We start from the raw sequence: 27,414 nt of genomic DNA, 5'->3' as shown, positions 1-27,414 counted from the left end.
TCACTTGTACCCTTTTTTTAGATTCCACATATAAGCAATATCATATGATATTTGTCTTTCTCTGTCTGACTTACTCAGTATGACAATCTCTAGATCCCACTTTTTTTGATAGTTATGCGCCACAGGCTGCTCCTGGGGGAAGAGCATCCTCTCCCAGGCATTTCTGAACTGAGTAGTCAAAGGGACCTTCCCCAGAAAAGGGTTCAGTCATGAACCATTAGTGCCCCACGCTCAGCTGCCCTCAGTCCCCACGGTGGGGGGAGGGGGAGGTAGGCACACTGGCCCTGTGAAGTCACCAACAAGCCCTCTTCATAAACAGAGGTTAACATTTGTACTTCTTAACCTTAGTGTACCTCTTTCCGTCACACATGGAATTACGCCCCCCCCGCCAGGAAGATAGTGGCATAACGTTTGTGTAGCACTTTAAACTTAAAAAATCAAGTTTATTTTCTTGCTTCGCTGTATCCCTGTAAGGTAAGTGGGGTAGTTATTGATGCTTTACAGTTGAGAGTATTGTAATCTGTTAGTAACTTAAGGGCAAGTAGCAGTGTTTCCTTGGGGCACTCTGTTTCACCCTTGCAACAGTTCTCTGAGGTGACTATTGTTGCCCCCCACCCACCCCCCAGTTTCCAGGCAGGGAGGTTGTGTGACGTGCCTGTGTTCTCAGAGCTGCTGTGCGGTGGACTCTCGTATTTAAACCACCTGTTGGACTTCACACCCCACTTCAGTCCCACCATACCCCGCAGCCTCCGCAATTTAGGCAAAACCAAGGCCAAGACTCAAGTTTTTGACACATACAGTTCTTGGAAAGAGGCCTCTAAGTGTAAATGAGGGGGACTATTAGATGTGAAATTTTAAATGTTCGTTGTTTAAAGCTAGCGTAGAGCAGCAGGACGAGCTGTCAGAGCTCTGGGGTTGCCACATCGAGAGTAACCACGTACGTCGATACTTCAGCTGTTCGATTGATATTCATCTTGTGTTCCCGTCTAGACTGACACGATGGCCTGAGGCTCCACGCGTCGTATACTGTAATTCTCTTGGTTTTGTTCGTAGTGAGGCATAAATGGATGATGAGGCAGAACTTTCAGAATTTTTCATTAACTTAATTTGAGACTAACACAGGGTAATAATGTCTCAAGCATCTGGAATGCTTGAGAGGATAGGGTACTCTGGCTCAAGAATTTACTCGTTTGGCAAACACTGAGTACTCTCTGTGCCAGACATCATGCAGCTAGACAGTAAGGAGCTGACAACGTATAGACAAGTAACTCGTCACCACAGCACAGGCGAAGTCAAGTAGCCAGACTTGAAGAAAACGATGCTTAGGCCTTTAGAATTAGTTTCATAGTTAATAGTCACATAGCCCTGTCTTAAAGTAAGATTTCCCAAAGGGAAGATATTCCTACACTGTGTTCATTAACACGGCCAAATCTTTATTGGAACATCTATTGGACCTAAAGTACTGTAACCCAGTCCCATCACTTGCCAAGTCAACAAGCTTTTGAAAGAAGTCTTAGAAAATATGATGGTAACATTATTCCTGTGAGAACACATCTAACATGTCACATGTTATGTGTATGGGTTGTCACGGCAGAGTCAGTTTGGGTTAGGCAAGACAAAAAACATCATTCACTACAGAATGAAAATTAATCAGAAATGTCAGAAGCCAGGTGTGGTTCTGGAGAAAGGGGGTATCCAGAAAACATTTACTGAGATCTGATTGAAAAACTGTATAAACTTCAATTTGTCCCTGTATCTTTTAAGCAAAGATTTTATGTTGAGGCTGACTCCTTTTTTTGTTTAACACAAATTGTAATTAGAAAACACAACACTTCAGAACTTCTTGTGAAGTAACTAATATATAGAATAAATGAAATCACTAGTTAACCTAGCCTATAAGCTCTTAAATAACAAAAGATTTTATCTCAGGCAGATTTCAGATAGGTCTCCCCTGCTTCATCTCATATGCTCCGATTAATCTAGGCCATACCTTTTAAAGTGCACGTTTTGAGTATATGTAAGCTTCATCTTCAGATTCATACTAGTGTATGCTGCTAGAAGGTGCCAGATGCTTGAATATTTCCATAGGGTGCTCTGCATTCTTACGTATTGTTCACTTTGACAAACATTAAGGTATATAGTGTTGCTTTTCCTTTCAAAATATGAATTTGAGTATTTCTTTTTAAATATTTGCCTGGATATACATAGAGCCCTATTTTAATAACATATGGTGAACATCAAGGGCAAATAGGATGTGATGTAACCAAAATTAGCTTTATAACAAATATGTGTTTTCTTCTATAACAGAGATACCTACCAAGTTAACGAACAGATGCACGCATTGTCCTGTAAAGTAGTTGTGTACTGTGCGTGCCAGGAATACACACGATACACAACTACTTTATAAGACAATGTGTACTTAGAAAGTATTTGTGTACTCTAGGTACTAGAGATAAGTCAATGAACAGCATAGAAAAAGGTCTTACCCTTTTAGAAATTACTTTGTAATGTGAGCTAGGAGGAAGACGGTATACAAATAAAATAAACAAATATCAGCTGTTAAGTGTTCAGGAAAAAAAAAATAAGATTAGCAAGAAGTGGATTGGAATACTACTAATAGTTAATGTTACTAGGAGTGTTATAATTCAAGAAGTTGAATTAAGTTTAAAATTGTCCTCACTTCAAGTGTACTAGACTCTACCCCCACCCCCTAGATTTTCTGAATGTATGCAAAACAGAGTTCTCTGCCTACCCATCAAGAATTATCTCCTACAGAAACTTTCTCTCTCCCCTTGCTGTACACAACGAAACACTGGACAAAATATATTAAATAACTGTTTGCAGGCCTTGGACCACAGGCAGCTCAGGGCTGTGATTCCCTAAGAGAAGGGAAATGAATGAGGCAACCCCCACCCCTATTCTAAATGGCCTGAAGGCAGTTTCCAGGCCCAAGCAGATGGGGAACAACACAGCCCTGTGTTGAAGGGCCAGAGATTACAGTTAAGGCAGCTAGAATTTGTGAAGGACAGTAGCAGAGATGGGAGCTTCATAGGGAGGAAGAGCTCCTGATAGCTGCAGAGGACGATGCCCCTGAGCCCTTGGGTAAGCACTGCTTTGCTCATGTGTGGGGTAAAACTCCACATTGTGGGCAAAGAACCACTGGAAAGCAGTGAGTTGAACCATTTCCGCAGCTCACAAAGGGCTGGGGCTTAGTCCATGTTCCCACATGCAGAGTAGAAAGACTTCCTGATACAAGGGAAATAGGATAGAGTCTATAGAAGAGAAATAGATAACGAGGCTAAATTATCCCTAGGTCAAAGTCTGCCCTGGACTCGCCCTAGCAAAGCTTATAAGCAAGGCTTGAGAGAGAAAACTGATCCAAAGTAGCATAACTGCCTGCCAGAACAAGTTCAACACCTTTAACAAAATCCAGCACCCCAAAATATAAAACTCACAGTGTCCAGCATCCAATCCAAAATTACCAGAGAGGCAGAAAAGCAGTAAAATTATGACCTATACTGAGGCAAGGGTGGTGAGAATCAACCAGTAGAAACAAACCCAGAAATTACAGATGGAATTAATAGACAAAAAGGGTAAAACAACTGCAGTAGTTATATTTCCTGTGATCAAGAGTGTAGAGGAAAACATGAACATGTTGAGGAGAGGAATGGAAGTAAAAGAAGGACCCAACTGAAACTTCCAAAGTGAAAAATGAAGTGTCTAAAGTGAAAAACACACTGGTTGAGGTAACAGCAGTTTAGAAACTGAAGAAGAAAAGATCAGTGAACTGGAAAACATAGCAATATAAAGTATTCAGTATAAGGCAGAGAGAGGAAAATGGCTGAAGAAAAGTGAAGAGAGGGCTTCCCTGGTGGCGCAGTGGTTGAGAGTCCGCCTGCCGATGCAGCGGACACGGGTTCGTGCCCCGGTCCGGGAAGATCCCACATGCCGCGGAGCGGCTAGGCCCGTGAGCCATGGCCACTGAGCCTGTGCGTCCGGAGCCTGTGCTCCGCAACGGGAGAGGCCACAACAGTGAGAGGCCCACGTACAGCAAAAAAAAAAAAAAAAAAAAAGTGAAGAGAGCCACAGTAAAATGTAGAAAAATATCAAGTGGACTCAAACATGTATAATTGGTGTTTTAGAAAAATTGGAGTAGGAAAAGAAAGAAAAGAATGGCCATACACACTACTCTATATAAAAGATAACTAATAAGGACCTAGTGTATGGCAGAGGGAACTCTACTCAATACTCTATAATGGCCTATATGGGAAAAGAATCTAAAATAGAGTGGATATATGTATATGTATTACTGATTCACTTTGCTGTACGCCTGAAACTAACACGACATTGTAAATCAACTATACTCCAATAAAAAAACTTTTTAAAAAGCCAGAGTTTTTCCAAATTCGATGAAAATGATAAATCCAAGATCTAAAATGCTCAATGAACACCAAAGAGAAGAAACATAAGGAATACTACAGGTAAGACCTATCACAATCAAATTGCTGAAAACTGTTAATAAAATCTTGAAGGCACCCAGAGAACGAAGAGGCAGTTCCCCTGAACAAAAATGAGAATGAAAAAACAAACCAAAAACAACTTACCAGAAATGTTGCAAAACCGAAAGACAATGGATTGACATCTTTAAAGTACTGAAAGGGAGGAAGAAGGAGAAAGAAAAAAAGGGAGACTCTCAATCTAGAATTCTATATTTAGCAAAAATATCTTTCAGAAATGAAAGACCTATTTCAAACAAACAAAACTGAAAATAGTTATCAATGGCAAGTGGCACAACAAGAAATGTTAGTTTTTTTGGCAGAAGAAAAAAGATACCAGAGGGAAATTTGGATTTACACAGAGGACTCTGGACATGGTAAGAATAAGGGTAAATATAAAAGACATTTAAAAAATCTCTTTAAAAGATAATTAACTGGTTAAAGCAAAATTAATAATAATTACAGGGTTTATAATATATACAGAAGTCAAATATATGACAGTAACATCAAGGGCAGGAGGGGGGACTTGTAAGACTTTTGCATTGTTTATCCCAGGAATTTAGGGTTGGTTCATTATTCAAAAATTGGTCGATGTATTTCTCCATGTCTCCTGCCATATCCATGGATTGGAAGGTGTGATATTATTGAGATGCCAATTTTCCCAAAAATTGGTCTATAGATTCAGCAGTTTCAATCAAAATCCCAGATTGCTTTTTCTTTGTAGAAAAAGTTATATATGATTATGAAAGTTTGTATAAATGCCCTCTCCCAGAGTTGGAAATTGTTTTGTAAAAAAGCAATGAAGTATAATGAAGAGAGTTTTCAGCGCAGCGTAGACTTACCCATTCACTAAGGAAATGACTTACCCTCTCCAGGTCAGTTTCCTTATTTTACAAAACGGGGATAATTATATCCACATTGTAGTGGTTGTGTGTGCCAGATGATCAAGTAAAATAATATACATGAGAATGCTCTACCTTGAGCAAGCACTATAGATGCAGAAATCATTACTGATTTGGTTATTAAGGTGCAGATGTTTATCTTATTTTATAAATCTGTTTTGAGTTTCTTATTTTTAGAGTGGTATCCAAGCAGAGGATTTTATGCGTTTAGATTGCTAACCTAATTAAACTTAATATATAAATATATGGCTGAAGGGTGCTGACTTTCCTAGTACCATAAATGAGACACACTTGCTCTGGTCACACAGGTTTATTCCTGAAAAGTTGCTTTGATAGGTGGCATCCAGAGGGTTTCCCATTCAGCATAGGCTTCATCCACTAGATAGCAACACATTTGTTTGTTGAATGTATTTATATTGTCTCTTCCCCAAAACCATTAGAGGCAGGGCTGGTTTATTTTAAGCAGCAGTCTTCAGGCAGAGTCCTAAGGCAGATCTGTCCCTTCATTTGTCTTCCTTTAGCTAGACGCAAGTATAATAACAGAGCATTGACCCTGGTCATTTTTAGCTGCAGTTCTCAGAGTTTTGTTCCTCAGCGTCACCTAAGGAATACACATTGTGTTATCTACTTCACGGATAGATCTTTTCATCAATAATAATAATCTTATTGACTTAATAACCAAGTCAGATCTGAATTCCCAGTGCACTCAGTATCAAGCCATTTTACTCTCTCATTGATTTTTTGATTATGTGTAAATGGATTATCTACAGATTTTTCATGTCACACTTTTTTCTGAGATATCCCTTACCCCCTCTTCTTGTCCTTCAGCCCTTAATTTCTCAAGGAATGTAAACAATTTTAATAATAGCTGAGGTTGGGTAGGGGGTGATAATGATAATTCTTCTCCCTACGTAGAATGTATTCTTACAGTGAAAAGTGGCATTTGAAATCTGTGCCACTGCTTTCCTCTTTCACCAGATTTGTAAGGTTTTAGTAACACACAGAAGGACGTGGTTAGTTGGTCTTGGGGCTGAGCCTCAAGCTAATAAGTGTCTTGCTCCTGACCTGACATTCTTTCCGTTGTCACATCATGTCCCAGTGCTGTCATTGACCCCACTTGATTCTTGTTATATAATATCCCTGATTTCTTTGGATGATATTCTCACCAAATATAGCCAGATTGTAAAAGTCTTAAGATAGAATATGCACAGAGGAAAATATTTTTGTGTGCAAGACCTTTCATCCATCTTTGTTAGTGACTCATTTCATCTGGTGGTGGTTCAAAAGATTATTGCACTATGCTAGATGCTTAGATTTTTTTGCCCAAGGACTTCATAATCTAGTGACCCAAGATTTCTTTACTTACTCCAAATTTCTTTGACACATACAGCTAACAGACAAATATTGATAAACATGCAAGTACTTAGGATGTAGAATTTTTATGATCCTTTAGTGAAGAAATTACCAGAAGACAAATTTCAGCCAAATAGGAGGTGAATGAAGAATTGTTGGCAAAGAGACTGGCATCTAGATGTTGAATTAAGCACTCTCTGTAGGACTAAAAACAAAGTAAAAGTGATTGTCACAAAATAGAATATAAATGTTGTAAATTTTGCAAGGTAGAAATAACAAATAATGAAATAAAAGGTCAGAGAGGAAGAGGAGAAAAGGTGAAAAGTGCTGTATGCATGCTAATGTCCTCAGATTTTATAGCTGGGAGATAAAAACTATCATTTAAAACAGAAAGATATAAGTATCTTTAATGGTTTTTTAAAAAGCAAACAGCAGTAAACATTGTAAAATCAATTAAAAGTGTGTGTAGGAGGATGGTAGAGAGGAAATGAAAATATTCTCATTTATCATTGCCCTTATTAGAGAGTTAATGAGTGTAACCAGATTTATATAGTTTTATATGTAAAAGTAACCACAAAAATAGAAATATAAGCCTTCTAAGTAATCATATGAAATACAGAACATAAGGCAAAGAAAGCGCAGACCATAATGTGAAAGATTTTTTAAAAGGATACTACAGAAGCTCAGAAATTAATTTTAAACAACTACCACTTACAGTAGCATCAAAAATGTGAAATACGATCTTCATTATTTTCAGATGCCATATTTGCGCATTCACCTACTTAACTAAGGTTTATTGGTGTCCCCAAAACCCATACTTACAGCACATTCACAGCCATTTGTGGGGATGAGCAGCATATGGTGAAAAATTTGAGTTGCCACTTGAGGTTGAACAAAATGACACTCTGCCTGTTTGACAATTAATTATTTGTAAGAAGTGTGTATTAAACAAGGTGTCTTTAAACAGAAACACATATAAAACAAGGTTATGTATTGAGCAGCTGATAAAAATGTTGTGACCCACGACTCACAGGAACCTTACCCTGTATTTCTCCGAGGTATTCATGAATTCACTGTTTGCAGCAACTTTATAGAACATAACTATGGTGAATAACAAGAATCAACTGTACTTAAGGATGAAGCTAACAAAAGATGTGCAAGACCTGCACGCTAAACACTACAAAACTTTGCTGAGAGTTGTACCACATCTCCAAATATATGAAGAGATGGTCCATGTTCGTAGATCAGGAAACTCAGTGTTGGTATCAATTCTTCCCAAGTTGATTTGTAAGTTCAACACACTCCCTATCAAAATTCCAGCGGGCTTTTTAAAAAAAGAAATAACGTTTACTTGAAAATGCAAAAACCTAAAAAAGCCAAAACAGTTTTGAAAAAGAAGAACAGAATTGAAATACTTACACTAACTGACTTCAAGACATTTTTGAAACTACAATAATTAAGACAATGTGGTACTGATGTAAAGATATAAATATAGATCAATAGAATAGGGTCAAAAAATAGGCCTGCACATACGTGGACAACTGATTTTCAACAAAGGTGCAAAGGCAACTTAGTTGAAAAGTTTAGCCTTTTAAACCGGTGATGCTGGACCATTTGGGTATCCATATGCAGAAATATGAACTTTGATCCATTCCTTTTACTGTGTACAAAAATTAGCTTAGGATGGATCATAGACCTAAATATAAAACTTCTAAAAGGAAACATAGGGAAAAACATCTTTTGTGATTTTGGATTAGACAAAAATTTCTTAGATACAAAAGCAAACTTGATTTGTAAAAGAACAAATTGACAAACATAAAAAATAAGAACTTCTGCTCTTTGAAAGAAATTGTTCAGAGAATGAAAAGCTATGCCAGACTGTGAAAAAAATTTGCAAGTCATATATATGGTAAAGGATTTGTATTCAGAATATATAAAGAGTTCTCAGAACTCAATAATAAGAAAATAACCTAATTTTTTTTAATAGGCAAAGATTTGAACAGACATTTCACCAAAGAAGCTATATAGACGGCAAATTAGCACATAAAGAGATTCTCAATGTCATTACTCATTAAAGAAATACAAATTAAAACCACAATGAGATACCACTACATATTCATAAGGATGGCTGAAATGAAAAGATGACAATACCAAGGGTTGGCAGGATGTGGAGCAATTGGAACTCACGTTCATTGCTGACGGGAATACCAAATGGTACAACCAATTTGGAAAACAATCTGGCAGTTTCTTTAAAAGTTTATCGTACACCTACCATATGTCCAGCTATTCCACTTCTAGGTATTTGATCAAGAGAAATGAAAGCATATGTTTATACGAACACTTGGACATAAATGTTCATAACAGCTTTATTTGCAGTAGCCAAAAACGAGTAACCTGATATCCATCAACAGATGAATTGATAAACAAATTTTAGTTTATTCCTACAAGGGAATACTGCCCAGCATAAAAGTAATGAACTATTGATATGTGCAACTAAATGGATCAATCTAAAAATAATGATGCTAAATAAAAAAAGCCAGAATTATAAAATAGTACATAGTATAAGATTTCATTCCTATAAAATGACAGAAAGTGCAATATAATATCTGTAGTGATAGAAAACAAATCATTGGCTGCCTGGACATGAAGAAGCAGCTGGAAGGGAAGTATGAATTACAAAGGAGCATGGTGAGGAAATTTCTGTGGGTTATAGATATGTGCATAATTTTATTATGATGATGGTTTTATAGGTACATAAACATGTTGAAACTTATCAAATTGTACATTTTAAATAGATGCAGTTTATTGTGTCTCACTTAGACCTTAGTAAAGTTGTTTCTATAATAAAAGGCAATAATGGCAATACAGGCAGAGAGTATAGATATATCTTGTACCTATCAATAAATGTGAATGTTCTAAACTTACATATTAAAAGAATTGGATCACGTAGAAAAATACAATTATAGACTGTATATAAAACACATCTAAAACAAAGTGATCTAGATTGGGGGTAAAATTATGGAGCATACCAAAGAAATGCAAACAAACAAAAAGAGTCAAAGTTACAGTCTTAACATTAAGGAAGATTGAATTCGTGGTTTAAAAAAAAGGTATTAAGTCAAAGAAAGTTTATTTATAATGAAAAGGGATACAACCCAATGAAGACCTAAGAGTTGTGATCATTATGTATCAAATAACAGCATCACTTTCTCTAAGCAAAATGTATAGGAAACAACAAGGAAAAAGAAAAGTCTTGCGTTGTATGCTTGTAATACGACTTTTACATGCTGAAAATAGAAACTTGTCTTTATACGCACTCACGACTGTTCAGATAAGTGTGCAAGTAATATTTTTAAACATAAAAAGTAAAATCATAAATGTACTAAAGAATGGAAAATTGTTCACTTTATTTGGGATTGAGGAAAGCCTTTCTAATTATGAGGTAAAATCTGGAAATGAGAAAAAAATACTGATGTTTCACTATATAAACTTCTAAAAATAATCTGTATGGCAAAAACACATTAAATAAAGTCAAAAGCCAAATGAGTGGTGGGAATTTGCAGCTCATATCACAGACAATGGGGGTAATATATAAAGAATACCTACAAATCAGTATGAAAAAGACCAAAAGAGTAATGGACAAAGATACAAACAGTTCACAGTAAAGAAAAGAGATGACTTTTAAGCCTTTTAAAACACATTCAGCTTCAGTAATGATAATAGAAATGCTTAAAGCACAGTAATATCATTTTCACATATCATACAATACAGACCATAACACTTAATAACTCTCTATGTTGGTGAGGGTAGGGGAAACACCCTCTCATACATCTGGTGAGAATCTAAATTGGTATCACTTCTACGAAAAGTAGTTCGACAATAACTATCAATATTAAAAATGCACATATCATTTGATCCAGCAATTGTATCTCTAGGAATTTATCCTATAGATATATTCCCCTGTATGCAAATTGAATACATGGATATTCATTGCAACATTGCTTGTAAAATAGAAAATTTATTTCTTAACTTTTTTGTTAAATAAGTTTAAAAGATGGAAAAATCAGGCTATATCTACACATCGAAGAGAACGAGGAGGCACAAATAGGCAGGTGATGCAGACCATTGTACAAGTTGTACTGTAAAGTGAGAGAAGCAGGGGACAGACCTCTGTGGATAGTGTGCTCTCATTTCTACCACCTGTGCTACGTTAGCACAGACACCGATATTCCCTGAAAAGATATACATAGAACTAGTACTAGAGGCGCTCTCTGTGACCGAGGGCTACATTGGAAGGAGCGTACTATTCACTGGTAATGTTTGGTACTCTGTGCACATATTACCCAATTAACAATATTCTCTGCCTTCCAAATCAATCAAGAATCTGGAGGCCTCTGTAAAATTAAGTATTAAATTATCTGATAGAGATTATGTTTTAGTCATAAAAATAGCTGGCTGTAATAGTAATTATTATGTGCTGGGCACTGGACTCTGGTTCCTTTACAAACATCATCTGAGTTTTTTCAACAGCTCTTCAAGGCAAGTGTTTCACTTTACAGGTTAAGAAACAGTTTCAGAATACGACCCAGGACACAGATAACAAGGGCCCTTTTAAGAAGTTCAGTGAATGAGGCTTGAGGAGGAACATTCAAGTGTATATCCAAACTTCTTCCAAAAGCGCGTATGAACGCTTGGGGGAGCAGGGGCAGGCACACATGTTAGGTGCATATATGTTTTTCCTTGTACTTCAGCCATTGTCTTACTCAAAGTTTTGTATATTAGGATTGGAACCTGCATGATTCTAGCCGGCCTAACATCTTGAAAATGCCAACTGCCAAGATAAATGTTGTCTTTTGAGAGTAAATATCTCCATGTCTCTACATAACTACGACGTGGCCTTATCCAACTGGTTTTACTCCATAACGAAAATGAGATCCTGCAGCAGACGGGCAAATTTTATATCAAGGCCAAGCCTTAAAAATAAAAATCCAGGGCTTCCCTGGTGGCGCAGTGGTTGAGAGTTCGCCTGCCGATGCAGGGAACACGGGTTCGTGCCCCGGTCCGGGAAGATCCCACATGCCACGGAGCGGCTGGGCCCGTGAGCCATGGCCACTGAGCCTGCACGTCCGGAGCCTGTGCTCCGCAACGGGAGAGGCCACAACAGTGAGAGGCCCGCGTACCGCAAAAAATAAAAAATAAAAATCCAAGTAAAATGAGGGGAAAAATTGAGCCTCCCCCCTTCCCGTTTTTTTTTCTTTTTAACGTCTTTTAAATGAGAGTTTTTGCTTTTTTCACTATAGGTAATCAGTAAGGTTTTGTATTTCATTTTATTTTGAACCAGGGTAAATTTTAGTCTTTTTATTCTTCATTACTCAAGGGATCGTTTTGACAGCTGATAAACTGGCCCACATATTAAAATAATTATATGGCGGGTCTTTGGATATCTTGGTATAAAATCGATTTGTGTCATATTCAGTTTATAGTATCTGGAAGTTTGCCTGCTCGTGGCAACAAATTAAGGCTTGCATTTACTGTTGGCTCACTGTAACGCATAGTTCACGGTAGATACCTATGTATTTTCTCTCCAGTGCTCTTTAGAAACAAAATATACTTTTTTTTACCCAGTAAATGCATGACTTATATAAAGTATATTATTTATAAAAGTATATAAATGGAATTACTGAACTGATTTTACTTTTTCAACATAGTCATTTTGTAAGATACTTCATTTTCATTTTTAATTCATATTTATTAGGGTTCATTCTTTCAGTTGGCTTTGTCTCTTGTGGCAAGTAGATCATACGTATGCAGATACTTAAATATTCAGATAAGTAAATGTTAGATGTTGCAGCAGACAGATTCACACCCATCCCTTAAAGCATTGTCCATTGACTGACTAAATATCTCCTCTTAAAGTTTACCAATTCCTGTTACAGGAGACCACAATTAGGTTTCTCTCTCTCTCTCTTCCCTAGTCTTGTTTGTGTACAACAAAGAGGTAATCTCATCATTGGTTTAATTTTCACTGCAATACTTAGCGTTTCACAAATACATTGCGTCTTTTTTCCGTTCTTCCCATGCCCCTTCTTGCTCACATCTAGAACCGTAAAATGTTCCGAAGCAAATGCATTGCCGTTTTGATGAATGAATTTGTTAGAGGTCAGTTTCTTTATCTCCTACCAGACGAGCGTGACCCCGCATCCTTCCCCAGGTGACCATGGTGGTCCTTGCCACAGGGTTAGACCCCAAGGTAGTCGCCACTTCGGACATTGGACATGTGTGGGCACTGAGATGGATGGAGTGCCAGAGTGCCACCTTGCACTAACAGGGCTGTACCCCTTCCTTGTCCTCTCCTGCTTTGGGGGAGCTGCCATGCAGTCACTGTGGGGAGATGTGTTTGAAAAGGGTGCACTTTCAGAGTCACCATTTGAAATAGACCGTCATTGATAGTGACCAGTGCACACATGTGATTGGTAACGTAACCTGTTCATGTGTCTAGATGTGTGTCCTAGTCACAGCATCGCTCTGGGGGAAAACAGTACATCATCCCTATTTTCCAAAAGACAGGAGACAAAATAACGGAAAGAGGAGACTGCACATTAGGTTAGTTAGCTTAGGTTAGGTTTAAAAAGTACAGTGACATAATCTGTACAGACTTGGATCTGAACCTGTCACTTGTTCAGCACTTTGTGATAAACTGGGTGGATATAGAAGTAGCTAAAGCATCTTTGTCCTCAGCCAGCACTGACGTTCCTGGACCCAGGACCAGCACTTGTAAGATGACAAAACTGAGGCACAGAGCATTGAAGTAACTTGCCCAGAGTCCCGCAGCTGGTCATCAGTGGAGTGGGAATCCAGCCTGAACTGTACTGTTAGCCATGCAATATACTGCCTGAATCGAAGGCAGGTTTAAAAAGACAGGAGTTCCTGCCCTCAAGGAGCTTGTCATTCCATCAGTGTAAAGTGGTAAGAATTCCTGGGGCCAGATTTCTGCAAGGCCTGTGGACGTGTTCCTGCCCAGCTCTCCAGCCACAAGCCTTCGGTGTGTCTTATTCTCCAAACTATATAGGTCATCTCTTGTGACTGGTACCAACGACCAAATCCAGCTTCAGTGTAATTAGGAGTGACTCCAAGTTAGGAACACGTTCTCCTCAAACATTCTCACCCTCTCTGGCATCTTTGTTTGCTCGATTGATTGACCGCGGCTGCCCCGGCACTGTGCATGCACCAGGTTCTCTGCCAACGTTTGTCGAATAGCTCAGTGAGCCGATCCCAGACGGGCGTGGGAGTGGCCCACTGCTAAGTTCAAAGCCATTGCGTCTAACGAATAGGCTTACCACTTTGATTTATTTATCGTACGAAACACCGTTGATTTTGATGAAATCCAAGTTAGCATTTTTCTAACCATTTTTCTAATGGTTCAGGCACCCATTTGAAATATGGCTCCTTGAAAAGAGAGTATTTTAAAGAGTAGGTTTATGCAAAATAAATTATGAATTCCTTTAGCCACCTCCTCTCTTTAGAAATAGCACTCATACGTATTTTATACCTAAATTGACAAGGATGGCAGAGATCTCATCTTCCTTGTAGCAATTTGAACCAGACTGGTTGAGGATTTACTGCCTAATTATACTTGTCAGCATGACATAAAAGTCATTAGTTCTGGAAAAACATGTTTTTCATACCAGGATTATCTTTAATTAATACACTCAATATTTAACATATATTTAAAGCTAAACAGAATAGTAATCTCTGAAGCCTGTGTTACGGACCACAAGGAAGTGATGGTAACCCCTTGGGTCAGGAAGCAGTGCTTTAAGTGCAGGTTTATATTTGAGAAGAGACAATGCTGTGTTATACATTGTTCCCTCTGCTTTGCATACAATGAAATCAGTTCTACTGACATTGAGTCCTTCTGTTGATAAATTATAAAGGTGATAACCAAAGACTCCAGTGACATGGTGACAGTGGGTGAGTGACTGAACTAGGATCCAAACCCGGGGTCCAGTGTGTGGTTTTTCTCAACATCAGAATCCACTGGCCATTGATCTCTGCAATGTCCACACATGGTCTTATTCTCCTTTGCTAGAGTACCCGTAAACTTGAAGCTCAGCGGGATAAACTGGGTAGTCGTATTGATAAACCATCTGTCGTGAATATTCCCTTTTGCCCCGTGTCCAGACATGTGCTGGATCGTCAGTGGATACTGCAGCAAGGCGAAGCAACGCCAGAGACCTCACAGGCCAGCTGCCAAGCGCCCGTATGTGCTGATACCCTCTAGTTCCCAGCCCCACCCACACTGCCCCAGCATCACAGTGGACACGGGGCTCTGGGTAGTAAAATTATTCATCAGGTATTTCCAATATGCTACAGAATTCACAGCAAACCCGTTTATCTGCTCATAGGTGCGCACATTTCTGCTCTAAACATAAATACCAGAAGGTGTTTTTGAACGAAGAAGGTTCCGTTCCTTGGCCCTTTTCAGTCCTATCCCAAAACAGATTCCGTTATTAAGTTTTTCCATACTAATTAACAATGTTGTCCCTATAGCAATCCACCCTGTCATAGAAGGCTTGTATTTATAACCAGAATGGCTGCCAGAGATCAGTGTAGTTGTTTTCCATTTTATCAGGTCCTTTCTGTGGTAATAGTTTTGCATATTTATTTATTAAGTTGTACGATGGGCTGAAATATTAACTTACAAATTAGAATTAATAGTTAAGGTGGCTGAAAATAAACTTGCCTAAAACATGCAGAATAATTGGCTGGATAGCCTGTACCTTATCTACTGTGCCTTATTAAAGAGTGCCGAGTTATGGACATCGTTTAGAAGGCTATTGAGAACACAAGCTCATATTATGTTTCTTGGTGGAACCCAAAAGACAAAGGGGTCTCTGGCTCCATGAGTAGACTGTGCAGGACTTTTCCTAGGATTGTCCCTATCTGATGGGCTGTGAGAGCATCTTTGACTTCTTCCTGAGATGTTTCCTTGGAAACTGAAAGATGGGATGCGGTGAGCAGCATCAGAGAATGCCACCATATTCAGACACATGATGCAAAACTCTTCAGAGCAGCTCTGTGAAAACTTGAGATTTATCTGGAAAAGTTTCCTTGAACATGTAAGCATGTAAGAGTGCCAGGTGTCTGGCACTCAGTTTTTTGGGGTTTTTTTTTTGCGGTACGCGGGCCTCTCGCTGCCGTGGCCTCTCCCGTTGCGGAGCACAGGCTCCGGACGCGCAGGCTCAGCGGCCATAGCTCACGGGCCCAGCCGCTCCGCGGCATGTGGGATCTTCCCGGACCGGGGCACGAACCCGTGTCCCCTGCATCGGCAGACGGACTCTCAACCACCGCGCCACCAGGGAAGCCCTGGCACTCTCTTTTCAGGGGCAAAAAGAATATTAATTCCATCTACTCCCAAGGAGAGAAACTACAGAGGGTGCTGCTGTTTGCAAAAACACATTCCTTAGATTTAGTCCAGTGCTGTGTGGCACAGGAAGAGTAACTGTGGTTCTGTAACAGTCAGCATCCTGGACATCTAGACAAGGGCGATTGTCAAACCCTTGAGTGATTTGGTTCTAAGATATAGTAATAGAAAATATGGTGTGGATTTGGAGAAAAGGAATTTCATTTCATTGGAAACTCAGATTCACACACACACACACACACACACACACACACATATTACATCCCCTTAAATGAGGCTGGCTCTCGTTTAGTAAGGCATGCCCCATTAACGTACATGCTGTGTGTGGTTTGTCAAAGTTTTACATCATAGCTTCCAACACATCTGGTTGTTTTCTTCTCCTGTCTTCCTAGTATCTCTTCTATTCCTGCTCCAAATGTGTAAGGACTAAAAGTTGTCCATGTGACATGCTTTGTCTTCTCTGAAAGGCTTTGAATGCTTTACAGGTGCCTTTTATATGTTGATCTATAAATATTAATTTTAAATACTAATACAAAATTTTCTTCTCAGTCATCCGACAACTGAAGATTATCACAGTAAAAATATATACTTGCTCTAACCACAGCCTCTTCATATGCATTCAGGACCTCATGAGAGTGCCATCAGAAGCACAGCCCCTGCTCTCTGTGAAGGCACCGTGCTACCTATACCTGTACCGTGCCCTGGGGCACAGGGAAGGTGAACACACAAATCACCGTGATAACTTACGTGATAAGTCAGATAAGACAGAAAAGAGGCTCTGGCGCCAGTAGGCCTTGAAAACGGATTGGTCCAGTCGTCTTTAGTTGTGTAGCTAACTACTGCAACACTTAGTGGCTTAGCAAAAAACATTTGATTTTGTTGATAATTTTGTGGGTCAGGAATTTGGGAAGAGCTCCCATGGCAGTGTCTCTGGTCCACGTGGCAAATGCTGGGGCAACTGGCACTGGAGGGTCCATTTCCAAGGTGGCTCCTTCACTCACATGTCTGGGTCTTGCTTCTCCGTGGCCTCCTTCTCCCCACGTGGCATTTCAGTCTCCAAGGCCCTTCTCGTAGCTTGGGCTTCTTGTAGTGTGGTGGCTTCCAAGTAGTTAGGTGTCTTATATGGCGGCTCAGAACTCCAAGAGCAAGTGTTTGAGGGCAGCAAGGGGAAGCTGCAAGCCTCCAAGTCCCGTCTGTCACTTCTGCTGCATTCTGTGGGTCAAGCAAGTTACTGAGGGCAGCCCAGGGTCAAGGGAAGATGAATTAGATTACACCTAATAATCTCCAAAGTAGAAAGTTATGGGCTATAAAGGAGCTGGTTGTAAAACTCCTTTGGGGAATAAATCAGCTTTGTAATTACTGGTTGCCCAACAACTACTTTGTATTTGAGGAGAAAAAGTGAAATGTGGCACATTGTTTATTCTACTTTGTATTTGATTTGTGCCTTAAGGCAGTAAAATCGGTGAGCTTGGCTTTGACTCATGATTAGATTTTAAGTATGACGGTAATAATTAACTGTATCTGGACAACAGTGGCAAGAGAGGGCCGAGAGATGACACGGAAGTTTTAAGTATGAGTGATTGGAATATGGTTACACTATTGACTAAAAGAGGAAACCCAGGAGGAGAAAAAGTTTGGACTGAACAATGTAATGATGCTTTACACTGCAAGTAGCAAAATACCCAACCCAAAGCACCCTAAAACCCCTCATTTTTCTCACAGAAGTAGTCAGGGGCAGACAGTTTCCGATTTGGTTCAACTCAAAGATGTTGGGGCCCAGTTTGCTTCTCTGAGAGTCTTTTGACCTTCCTTTACTGTTGCCTGATGGCCGCCTCAGCTCCAGATACCCCTTAATCATCATTCATTTCTTCTATTAACAGAGAAAGGAAAGTATCTTTCCCCATTCCAGGAGCTCCACACCAGATTTCTCCAAAGTCCCGCCGGTCAGGATTGGGTCACCTTTCCACATGCTCACTTCAGAGGAGGCTGGGAGAGCTGCTCTTTTCCTTTTCAGGCATTGTCATGGGCAGCCAGCTCAGCTAGCAGGGTGAAGGGCATTAGGTAGGCAACCAACGATGTCTGCCTTGGTGATGAATTCCATTTTCTCTCCCTACACAGTTGATAAAGGCTCACTTAGCAGCCTTATGGAGCTTGAATTAAATGAGCCAACTCATAACTGTAATAAGTTAGTATTTTCTAGAAGCCAGTTAGTTTCTGATCGGGCTTTCTCCCTTTTTTACTTTGTGATTGAACACTAACCCCACAGTTTCTTAATAAAAGATTAGAGTATTTTACTTATACTTTTAATAATTGATTGAAAGCTCTTTGACTTCCATGAATACATGTACCTATCTCATTATGCATCTTGCAGGATTGCCTTTCTGGTATCATTACGTATTATATATCTTTTTAAGTGCCTTATGTATGTACATAGGGGTTTATAAGAGGAAGAAAATTCTGCAGACCTTGTGAACCATGTTTGTTTTAAAGTCTGGAGGCTTGGAGGACTCTGTCAGTTAGTTGAAGTTGAACAAGGACAACCAGTTCTAGCTGTTCCCCTGAATGACAGAGAATGGCTCAGCTGAGCCGCGCCTGTGGCACAAGTAGAGTAACCCTAAGAAAGCATCCTCAACTGGGAAGACAGTGTCCTGGCTCAGAAAGGGCCTTGGTTTGGGCACCTGGGTGGGGCAGTGCTGAACTTCCTAAACCGGATAAAGTTGGAATCTTTCCTTCTCTGGATCTGTAATTGTGTCTAACTGGTAATTGTCCAATCCTGATATTTTTAACCCCATAAAATTCACACGTAATAAATTTGAGCTGAGGGTGTCAGCGTTGGTACCGTTGCTGGTGAAAGGTAAGGGAGAGGTTGAGAAGACCCGAGGAAGGAAGCTCCAAGTCTCATCTTGAATCCGTTGCAGTCCATTCACTCATCTGACTTTCCTTGAAAGCCTGCCACGCCCTCACCGCCGGGGGTGGAGACCACCGAAGACCAGACCTGCCTTTGAGCATGGTAGCGACATAAGAGGGAGTCAGCAACCCTGGCTTCTCATCACAGTAGGAAAGCAAATATGGCCAATCAGTATTGTCTGCTAGGCAAGTTGGTTGGGCTAGCTCTCCTTACCATTTTAAAGCGCTCGGTCTCCGTATTTGAACTAGCGTAGTGAAATCTCACTATGTTACAGTAGTTGTGTTGGTACTGAACTCCAGTGAGTGCCAAGAGAAGGCCTTACCTACTCTCCTTTCTGATAGTTCAGAAATAGATTTCAAAGCAACTTGGTGCCTTGGGGAGATGTTTATTTCCAAAATAACCTGAAATGATCGACTCAAGTCAGTGAATCTGTAATTTACTAGAAGCTGTATTTCCAAGAGCCATATTTTAAATATTAAAATTATTGCTGAAAAATTGATACTTCTAACCCCAAAGAAGCTTAATGCCTCATACACTTGGCAGATGGAAAGCAAAAATTGAGGTCAAGCTTAAACTCTCCTCTTACCTTCCTCCAAATCCCCCAAATCTGGCCCCACTGTAGACTTTAATGCACAAACAAGATCATGTGAGCCCTAATTCATGGCATCAAAGGGAAGTGGGCGCCTCTCCATTTATTTCTGAGGAGCCCAGAGGTGGCCTGGGTTTCAACTGCCCCCTTTGGCTCCAAACCCCAGTCCTGGCTTAAATCCCAGTCTTCTGGGGCCAGCTCATCTCCATGCTTCTCCCCCCTGTGGGTGCAGACTGTTGGCCTCTTTGCAGGAGGGCCTCCCCTCCCAGCTTAGCACTCACAGAGGGAGACCACCGCCGGACTGGAAGTGACTTTGGTGGGTCACACCGATTCTGAAGTTCCTCAGCCGTCCTGCCACAGGGGAGTTCATCACCTGCTGCTCAGAGCCCCCTCCATCTTCTGGGCCTTGTTTCTCCCTGTAGGATCTCTGTTCCCACTTCTCCATCTTCCCCAAATCCAGAGGTTTCTAAAATGTAGCGCATAGTTAAGATGTTCCTATTCAAAAAGTCTCAGAAAATGTGTTTTCTTATCCTTCAAAGGGTTCACCTTTCCTAACTCTGCCGATCCACGTTTAAACCACGTTTCAAAAACTGGCGGAAGTTTGAAATTGTAATTTGTCTTTAAATGGGCTCAACATTCAAGGTCACCTGGATCCGGCGTTCAAGGCCTCGGGGTCCCCACGCTTTCTTCCCTGTTGAGGGCGGCCGGGCAGGGGCTGGCCAAGGTCTTTGTGCTCCCTTGGCTCTGGGCGGTTCCCAGGTATGGCACTGGGCTCGCTCTCCCTATAAATAGTCTTATTCATGCTTATGATAGTCTGGGCCACAAGCGTAGTTTTAGAATAAAACACTCTAGAAGAATTGGGCAACTTAGGGCCTGTAAAATGCATATTTCTGGGGCTTCCCAGAGTGGCATGGAAGCTGCACTAGGTCGTGGGGTGAGCACAGCAGACCTTCCTGGGGCATTGATTTCCCAGCAAACTTGTTTAAATATTGAAAATGTTTAAATGTTAAAACTACAGGCATGTTAAGGAGTAGAATACAAAATTTAGACTAATTTCAAGGTAAGATGTTTCAAGCGTGAGAAGCTTCACTTCTAGATTGCTCTCCCAGACATGTCTAGGGGCTCACACAACTCTCTTCCAGTTAAGGCAACCTTGGTGGAAGTTTGAGAAACACAGTACTTAAGAGGGTACCATCATACAAAAATGTCTAACTTTTTTAAAGGTGTTCTGTTCTGACACTTGTTAACTCCTTCTTTTGCAGATAATTGGCAAACTACAGACATTCTTATTTTGTGTAGTGTGTGTGCCAAGAAAGTTGTGTTTGAGTTGGTGCACTTGTAAATGGAAAACTCTTAAGTGCAACAGATACTTTTTAAGGAACTGTAAAATAAGTTATTGTACAAATAATCACCCCCCTAGTTATCAGTTTTGTAAGTTTGAGTTTAATAAAATTATTTTTAAGTGGGTTTTTTTACTTATCTATGAAGATAAACAAGCATCCACTTACCTTAAACTGGAAATAATTCTTTATTAATTCGACTTTCAAAAAATGTCACTTATATCAGTACCACTGAATTTATGTGACTCAGACCAATGAAAATTTCAGATTATATTTGTTACTGGAGTTGAGTAGTCTAAGAAGTATTCTTTTTAGCTTCCTAATCATATTAACTGTATAAATAATTATCATTTCTAATACTTGCATTATCTTAGTGAAGCATGTACAATAAAGCATCATTTCAACCATGCAGTTCCTGAGGGCAGATGATTGAAGAACCATGAGATTAACCAGGCTAACTTCAAAGCTGATTTGGAATGTTGTACTATTTATTACTCTAAGCAATTATATTAGTCAAATATAAATGTTCAGAGTACATTTTCATTAGGTGCTGTATATATGTCCAGCTACTTCCAAATGCTGTCTTAGTCTTTCTTGGTCTTCATACAGTGTGATTGTTCAATAAATGTTTAATAGATAGGCTTATTAAAGTTTTATTTATTATACGTAATGTAAAAGAATGGAAATGAAGATAGGTTAAAGTTGAACGGACAGGGTAATTGAAATAATTGGGAGTATAATTTAAATAAACTTCTTTGTTAATTTGGAAATTTTAAAGTATGTGACCGCAACGTAAAATGGGTTGAAATATATCACTATGGAGGAAATAAGAACATCATCATATTATTGGTTTCTGGATTCTTTGAAAAAGACTATTAGCTTTAGTCTAGTCTAAAAATAAAGGCGATAAAACTAACTTAGCTACCTTATTTATTAACTCAATAAATATCTGGGTTAAGCAAGTGCTTATACAAGTTTTCAATAAGATGTAGAACAGAGTATAAGTATGATTATCATTGGCTAAAATAGTGCATTATTATATGGAAGTTTTTATAGAATTTTACTTTCTTTCAATGATTCGTTTACTCTCATAATCTCCATCATGTAGGAAAAATACTATTACAAAATGTTCCTGACTTATCCGTTTCAATGTGAAATAAATTAAGAAATTTTAAATCATATTAGTCTGAAAATTCTGTCACTGAGTTAAGGTAACATGGAGAAAGTATATGTTTTTCTAGGACTATGATTAAATCAGGTCTTGGAAACTAGTGGGTTAACTTTGATTTGGCTTAAGTAAAATATTGTTCATATTAAGGATGAATATTTGATAAACCCAGTATTATGACTGCTGGCTCCTCTGTAATTCAGGGCACAGCAGGGACAGGCTCTGACCATTAGGAAAATGCTGGCTTGTGTTGGGGTTTTGCTGGTAGAGTGATGTCTCTTAACTACAAACAGAATTGTGGTAAGTTGTTGAAATGAAATTCTAACAAATTTTTATATTTTTTATTTCATTATTAGGCTATCAGCTGCAAAGGTCAACACAGCATATCGTACACTCTGTCAAGGAATCAGACTGTGGTGGTCGAGTACACACATGATAAAGATACGGATATGTTTCAGGTAACATCTTTCTTTTTTCCATGGAAACTTTTAGCACATTTTTCCTTCGATTCTCTATTTTGATATGTAGTCAGAACTTCTAGCACAGTAGTGTTTGGTGATGTCCAAGGGGAAAAAGGTGAGGATAATATTTAAATTGTTCCTATTTGGTTTTCAAAAGACTAAGAAAACACTTAATTCTGAAAATGCAGAAAGAAATTATAAAGACTACATTCTCAGATCTCAGTGCAATAAAAAAGAGACTCTAAAAACAAGAACAAACATTTTTAGAGCCAGCTACTTTTAAAAGTTAACATGTTCAAAATACTTCCTGAATAACACTTGAACCAAAGAGGACATCAAAACTACAATTATAGGCCTTTTAAAAAATAACTGTGGAAACATTTAATAGCATAACTCATGAGATGTGACTGATGTTGTATTCGGAAGAAAATGTAAAAACCTTTAAGTGCTTTTATTATTTGGGAGGAAGGAAGAAACTCAAGGAACTAAACATTGATCAGAAAAAGTTCCTTTTAAAAAATGACAGTAAGAAAGTAGAGGACAGTTTGAGAAGGATAGGTGTTCACTCTTCTCTAAACGTTTGATAGATTTCCCCTGTGAAGCCATCTGGTCCTGGACTTTTGTTTGTTGGGAGTTTTTTAATCAGTTTCAATTTCAGTACTTGTGATTAGTCTGTTCATACTTTCTGTTTCTTCCTGGATCAGTCTTCGAAGGTTGTACCTTTCTAAGAATTTGTCCATTTCTTCCAGGTTGTCCATTTTATTGGCATAGAGTTGCTTGTAGTAGTCTTTTATGATCCTCTATATTTCTGTGGTGTCCGTTTTAACAACTTCTTCTTCATTTCTAATTTTACTGATTTGAGCCCTCTCCCTTTTTTTCTTGATGAGTCTGGCTAAAGGCTTATCAATTTTGTTTATCTTCTCAAAGAACCACCTTTTAGTTTCATTGATCTTTGCTATTGTTTTCTTTGTTTCTATTTCATTTATTTCTGCTCTGATCTTTATGATTTCTTTCCTTCTACTAACTTTAGGTTTTGTTTGTTCTCTAGTTGCTTTAGGTGTAAGGTCAGGTTGTTTATTTGAGATTTTTCTTGTTTCCTGAGGTAAGATAGTATTGCTGTAAACTTCCCTCTTAGAACTGCTTTTGCTGCATCCCGTAGGTTTTAGATTGTTGTGTTTTCATTGTCATTTGTCTTTAGGTATTTTTTTTGATTTCCTCTTTGATTTCTTCATTTATCCATTGGCTGTTTAGTAACATGTTGTTTAGCCTCCATGTGTTAGTGTTTTTTACAGTTTTTTTCCTGTAATTGATTTCTAATCTCATAGTGTTGTGATTAGAAAAGATGCCTGATGTGATTTCAATTTTCTTAAATTTACTGAGGCTTGATTTGTGACCCAAGACGTGATCTATCCTGGAGAATGTCCATGTGCACTTGAGAAGAAAGTGTATTCTGCTGCTTTCAGATGGAATGTCCTATAGAAATAAACTATACTCCAATAAAAATTTTAAAAAAAGAAAGGACAGGCTCAAGAATAGTTTTAGTGGTATATAATTGAAAGTCCAGAAACACATCAAAAGAAAGCAGAAGGAAGGAAATAATACAGGAAAAAAATATCAATTAATTTAAAAAGAAGGGAATTAATAATATATCCAAGATTTGGTACTTTTTTTTTTAATTGAAGTATAGTTGATTTACAATGTTGTGTTAGGTTCAGGTATACAGCAAAGTGATTCAGTTATACATGTATATACACACAGAAATATATTCTTTTTTCAGATTCTTTTCCATTATAAGTTATTACGAGGTATTGAGTATAGTTCCCTGTGCTATACAGTAGGTCTTTGTTGGTTATCTGTTTTATATATAGTAGCATATATATGTTAATTCCAAACTCCTATTTTATCCCTCCCCCTGCTTTCCCCCTTGGTAACAAGTTTGTTTTCTATGTCTGTGAGTCTGTTCAAGATTTGGTACTTTAAAACAACAGGAAATTAAAATTAAGGCTAATAAAGGGAAAAAGCAAACACAGATTCAACCAGGAGGCTTTGCATTTCTATATGGAGAGTTAAATTATTAAATGATATTGAAACAAATGTAAAAAAAGTATCGTAGATACATCAAAAAGGGGAAATAGGGAACTCCCTGGCGATCCAGTGGTTAGGACTTGGCGCTTTCACTGCTGGGGCCCAGGTTCAATCCCTGGTCGGGGAAATAAGATCCCGCCAACCATGTGGTGGGGGCAGAAAAAGGTGGGGGGGGCGATAAATAGTTCTGAAAAATAAGAAAACCTGCTCAGCCTCGCTTATAAAAACAGAAATGTGAATTCAGATCACACAGAGGTACCATTTTTCACTTACCAGATTGGCAGAAATCCAAAAGGTTTTGTCAGAGGTGTGGGGAAGCAGATGCTCTCCTACATCCTATAAATTAGTCTGACCTCTATGGGGCAGTGACTTGGAAATACCTATGAAAAATACACAGTGCTTGCACTCTGACTCAGCTTTTCTTTCTAAAGCTCTCCTCTTTCTAGAGATTTACCCCCGAGATACTCCTGCATACATCCAAAATGACATTTTTACCAACTTATTGCTTGCAGCGTGGTTTCGTGGTATAAGATTGCAAACAACCTAAATGTCTCTTAATAGAGGACCAGTTAACTAAGTAAACTCAGGTACAGCCATGCAGTGGAGGCCTCCAAGGCTGTACAGCAGAACTAGGAAAAGCTCACAGCCTCATACAGTCACAAAAAGAGCTCCAAACATATTTAATGAATTAAAATTAATGATTAAATATATTGAGGCTTTGATAGTATTATATTCAACTAAGGTTACTTAATGTTAATAAATTAATGTTATTAAACATATTAAATAGCATATTAATTATTAGATAGCAAGTTAGTACAGTTAAATGATTTAGATATGCTTATATGCTTGAAAAGTCTCCAAAAGGATAAACAAGACGTTACTAATAGAGCAGTGGTTTTTGTGGGGAAGAGAACTGGGCAGGGTGGTATCCAGGGAGGTATTCCATGCTTTTTTATCTTTGAACCTTGTGAATGTGTTAGCTATTTAAAAAACCTGAACAATCCTATATAGATACATAGATGGATAGATACATAGATGGGTAAGGTGAGTCGCAGTCAGAGATACAGGCATATATACTTAAGTGCCAGTACATCAAAAGTAACATGTGTGGTATTTAGACACATTATTAACAGTGGTTTTACTCTTCATGCCATTCCATCTTATAATATTGTAAATGTTTTTTTCCTTCTCATTCTCCCAAAGAAAAAGCTCTCCCTAGATAAACATCTGCATATGCTTCCTTGTTGATATTTTTATGGAACTCTGTAATAATTTCTTTCTTTAATACTTTCCAAAGTTATACATCTTGAATATATAAGATTTTTTACTAATGTGTTACATGGGTAGAAGATTCTCAGTACTAAAAACATAAATCCAGAAAATTTTACAGTTGTTGGTAGGACATTTTTTTACCACTTACAATCAACAAGTTACTGTGGTTGCAAGTTTGTTTCATTGCTATTCTTCAGTGACATGTTGTGACAGAAATGGTGTGTTCTTCACTATTGTGCAGTCACATTCTACTCAAATTGTTCGCTCTCTTCCTTCTCACCTAATGCAGAATGAATTAAAGATTTAGCTGGATCTTTTCAGCTTCATGTTAGTTCTCTTTTTTCCCCACTTATTGTGGTAAGAACACTTAACATGAGATCTATCCTCTTGACAAATTTTTAAGTGCATGATACAGTATTTAACTATTTTAACTGTTGTACAACACATCTCTAGAACTTACCCGAACATCTTGTGTAACTGAAACTTTATGCCTATTGAACAACATCTCCCATTTCCCTGTCCCCGCAGCCCCTGGCAACCACCATTCTACACTCTGTTTCTGTGAGTTTGACTGTTTTAGATACCTCATGTAGTTGGATTCGGCCTTCTGTGATTGGCTTATTTCACCTAGCATAATGTCCTCTAAATTCATCCATATTATCGCATGTGACAAGATTTCCTTCTTTTTAAGGCTGAAGAGTATTCCATTGTATGTATATGCCGCTTTCTCTTTCTCCACTCACCCATTAATAGACACCTCGGTTGCTTCCATATCTTGGCTATTGTGAATAATGCTGCAGTGAACATGGGCAGCAGATACTGCTCCGAGATCTTGATTTCAGTTCTTTTGGATAAATACCCTGAAGTAGGTTTGCTGGGTCACATGGTAGTTTTATTTTTAATTATTTTTTTTGAGGAAGCTCCATACTGATTTGAACTTCTAAATGCTTTATGCATACCTCCCATTTCATCACACAGAATATTAAAAGACTCAAGATTTAATAAAATTAATAATTTTTTACTGCTTCATCAAAGCACGCATATCCCTCCCCCACCCTTACCCCCTATGAATTCAGCATTTTCTTTAACTGCAAATGCAGGGCGGTGAGGAACACGGTGACCATCAGTATAGTTCGGTGCCGCTGCTTTGATTCCCGCTAAGGCACATCATTGTTTTATCACCATCAGAGCAAATGTCAGCATCTTCATATTTATTATGAAACCATCATATTATGGTTCATATTATGAAACCATGGCTTCATGGACCTGGCCCCTTAAAAAGGCCTCAAGGACCCTCAGAGGTTCATGGACCACACTGAGAAATATACCAGTTTTTACTATACTGACCTCTTAATTTTATAACTGAGAAATCTGTGTCTTTGAAAGAAAAGGTAACTTAACCTAAGGGCAAAGATG

The 27,414-nt window shown here is 38.6% G+C and overlaps 1 protein-coding gene across 1 annotated transcript in view; it reads left to right on the top strand.

Annotated features, from left to right (window-relative positions):
• The window catches only part of PELI2 (pellino E3 ubiquitin protein ligase family member 2), a 208,159-nt gene that overhangs the window by 151,144 nt on the left and 29,601 nt on the right, over positions 1–27,414 (top strand). Inside the window, exon 3 of the mRNA XM_060004501.1 lies at positions 22,537–22,638. Coding sequence (XP_059860484.1) covers positions 22,537–22,638 — 102 coding nt within the window. The remainder of the gene's footprint in view (positions 1–22,536; positions 22,639–27,414) is intronic.

The sequence above is a fragment of the Delphinus delphis genome, chromosome 2, assembly GCF_949987515.2.
Source record: "Delphinus delphis chromosome 2, mDelDel1.2, whole genome shotgun sequence".
Classification (NCBI taxonomy): Eukaryota; Metazoa; Chordata; class Mammalia; order Artiodactyla; family Delphinidae; genus Delphinus; species Delphinus delphis.
Note: the sequence above shows the minus strand (reverse complement) of the source record. Positions and strands in the feature narration are given on the sequence as shown.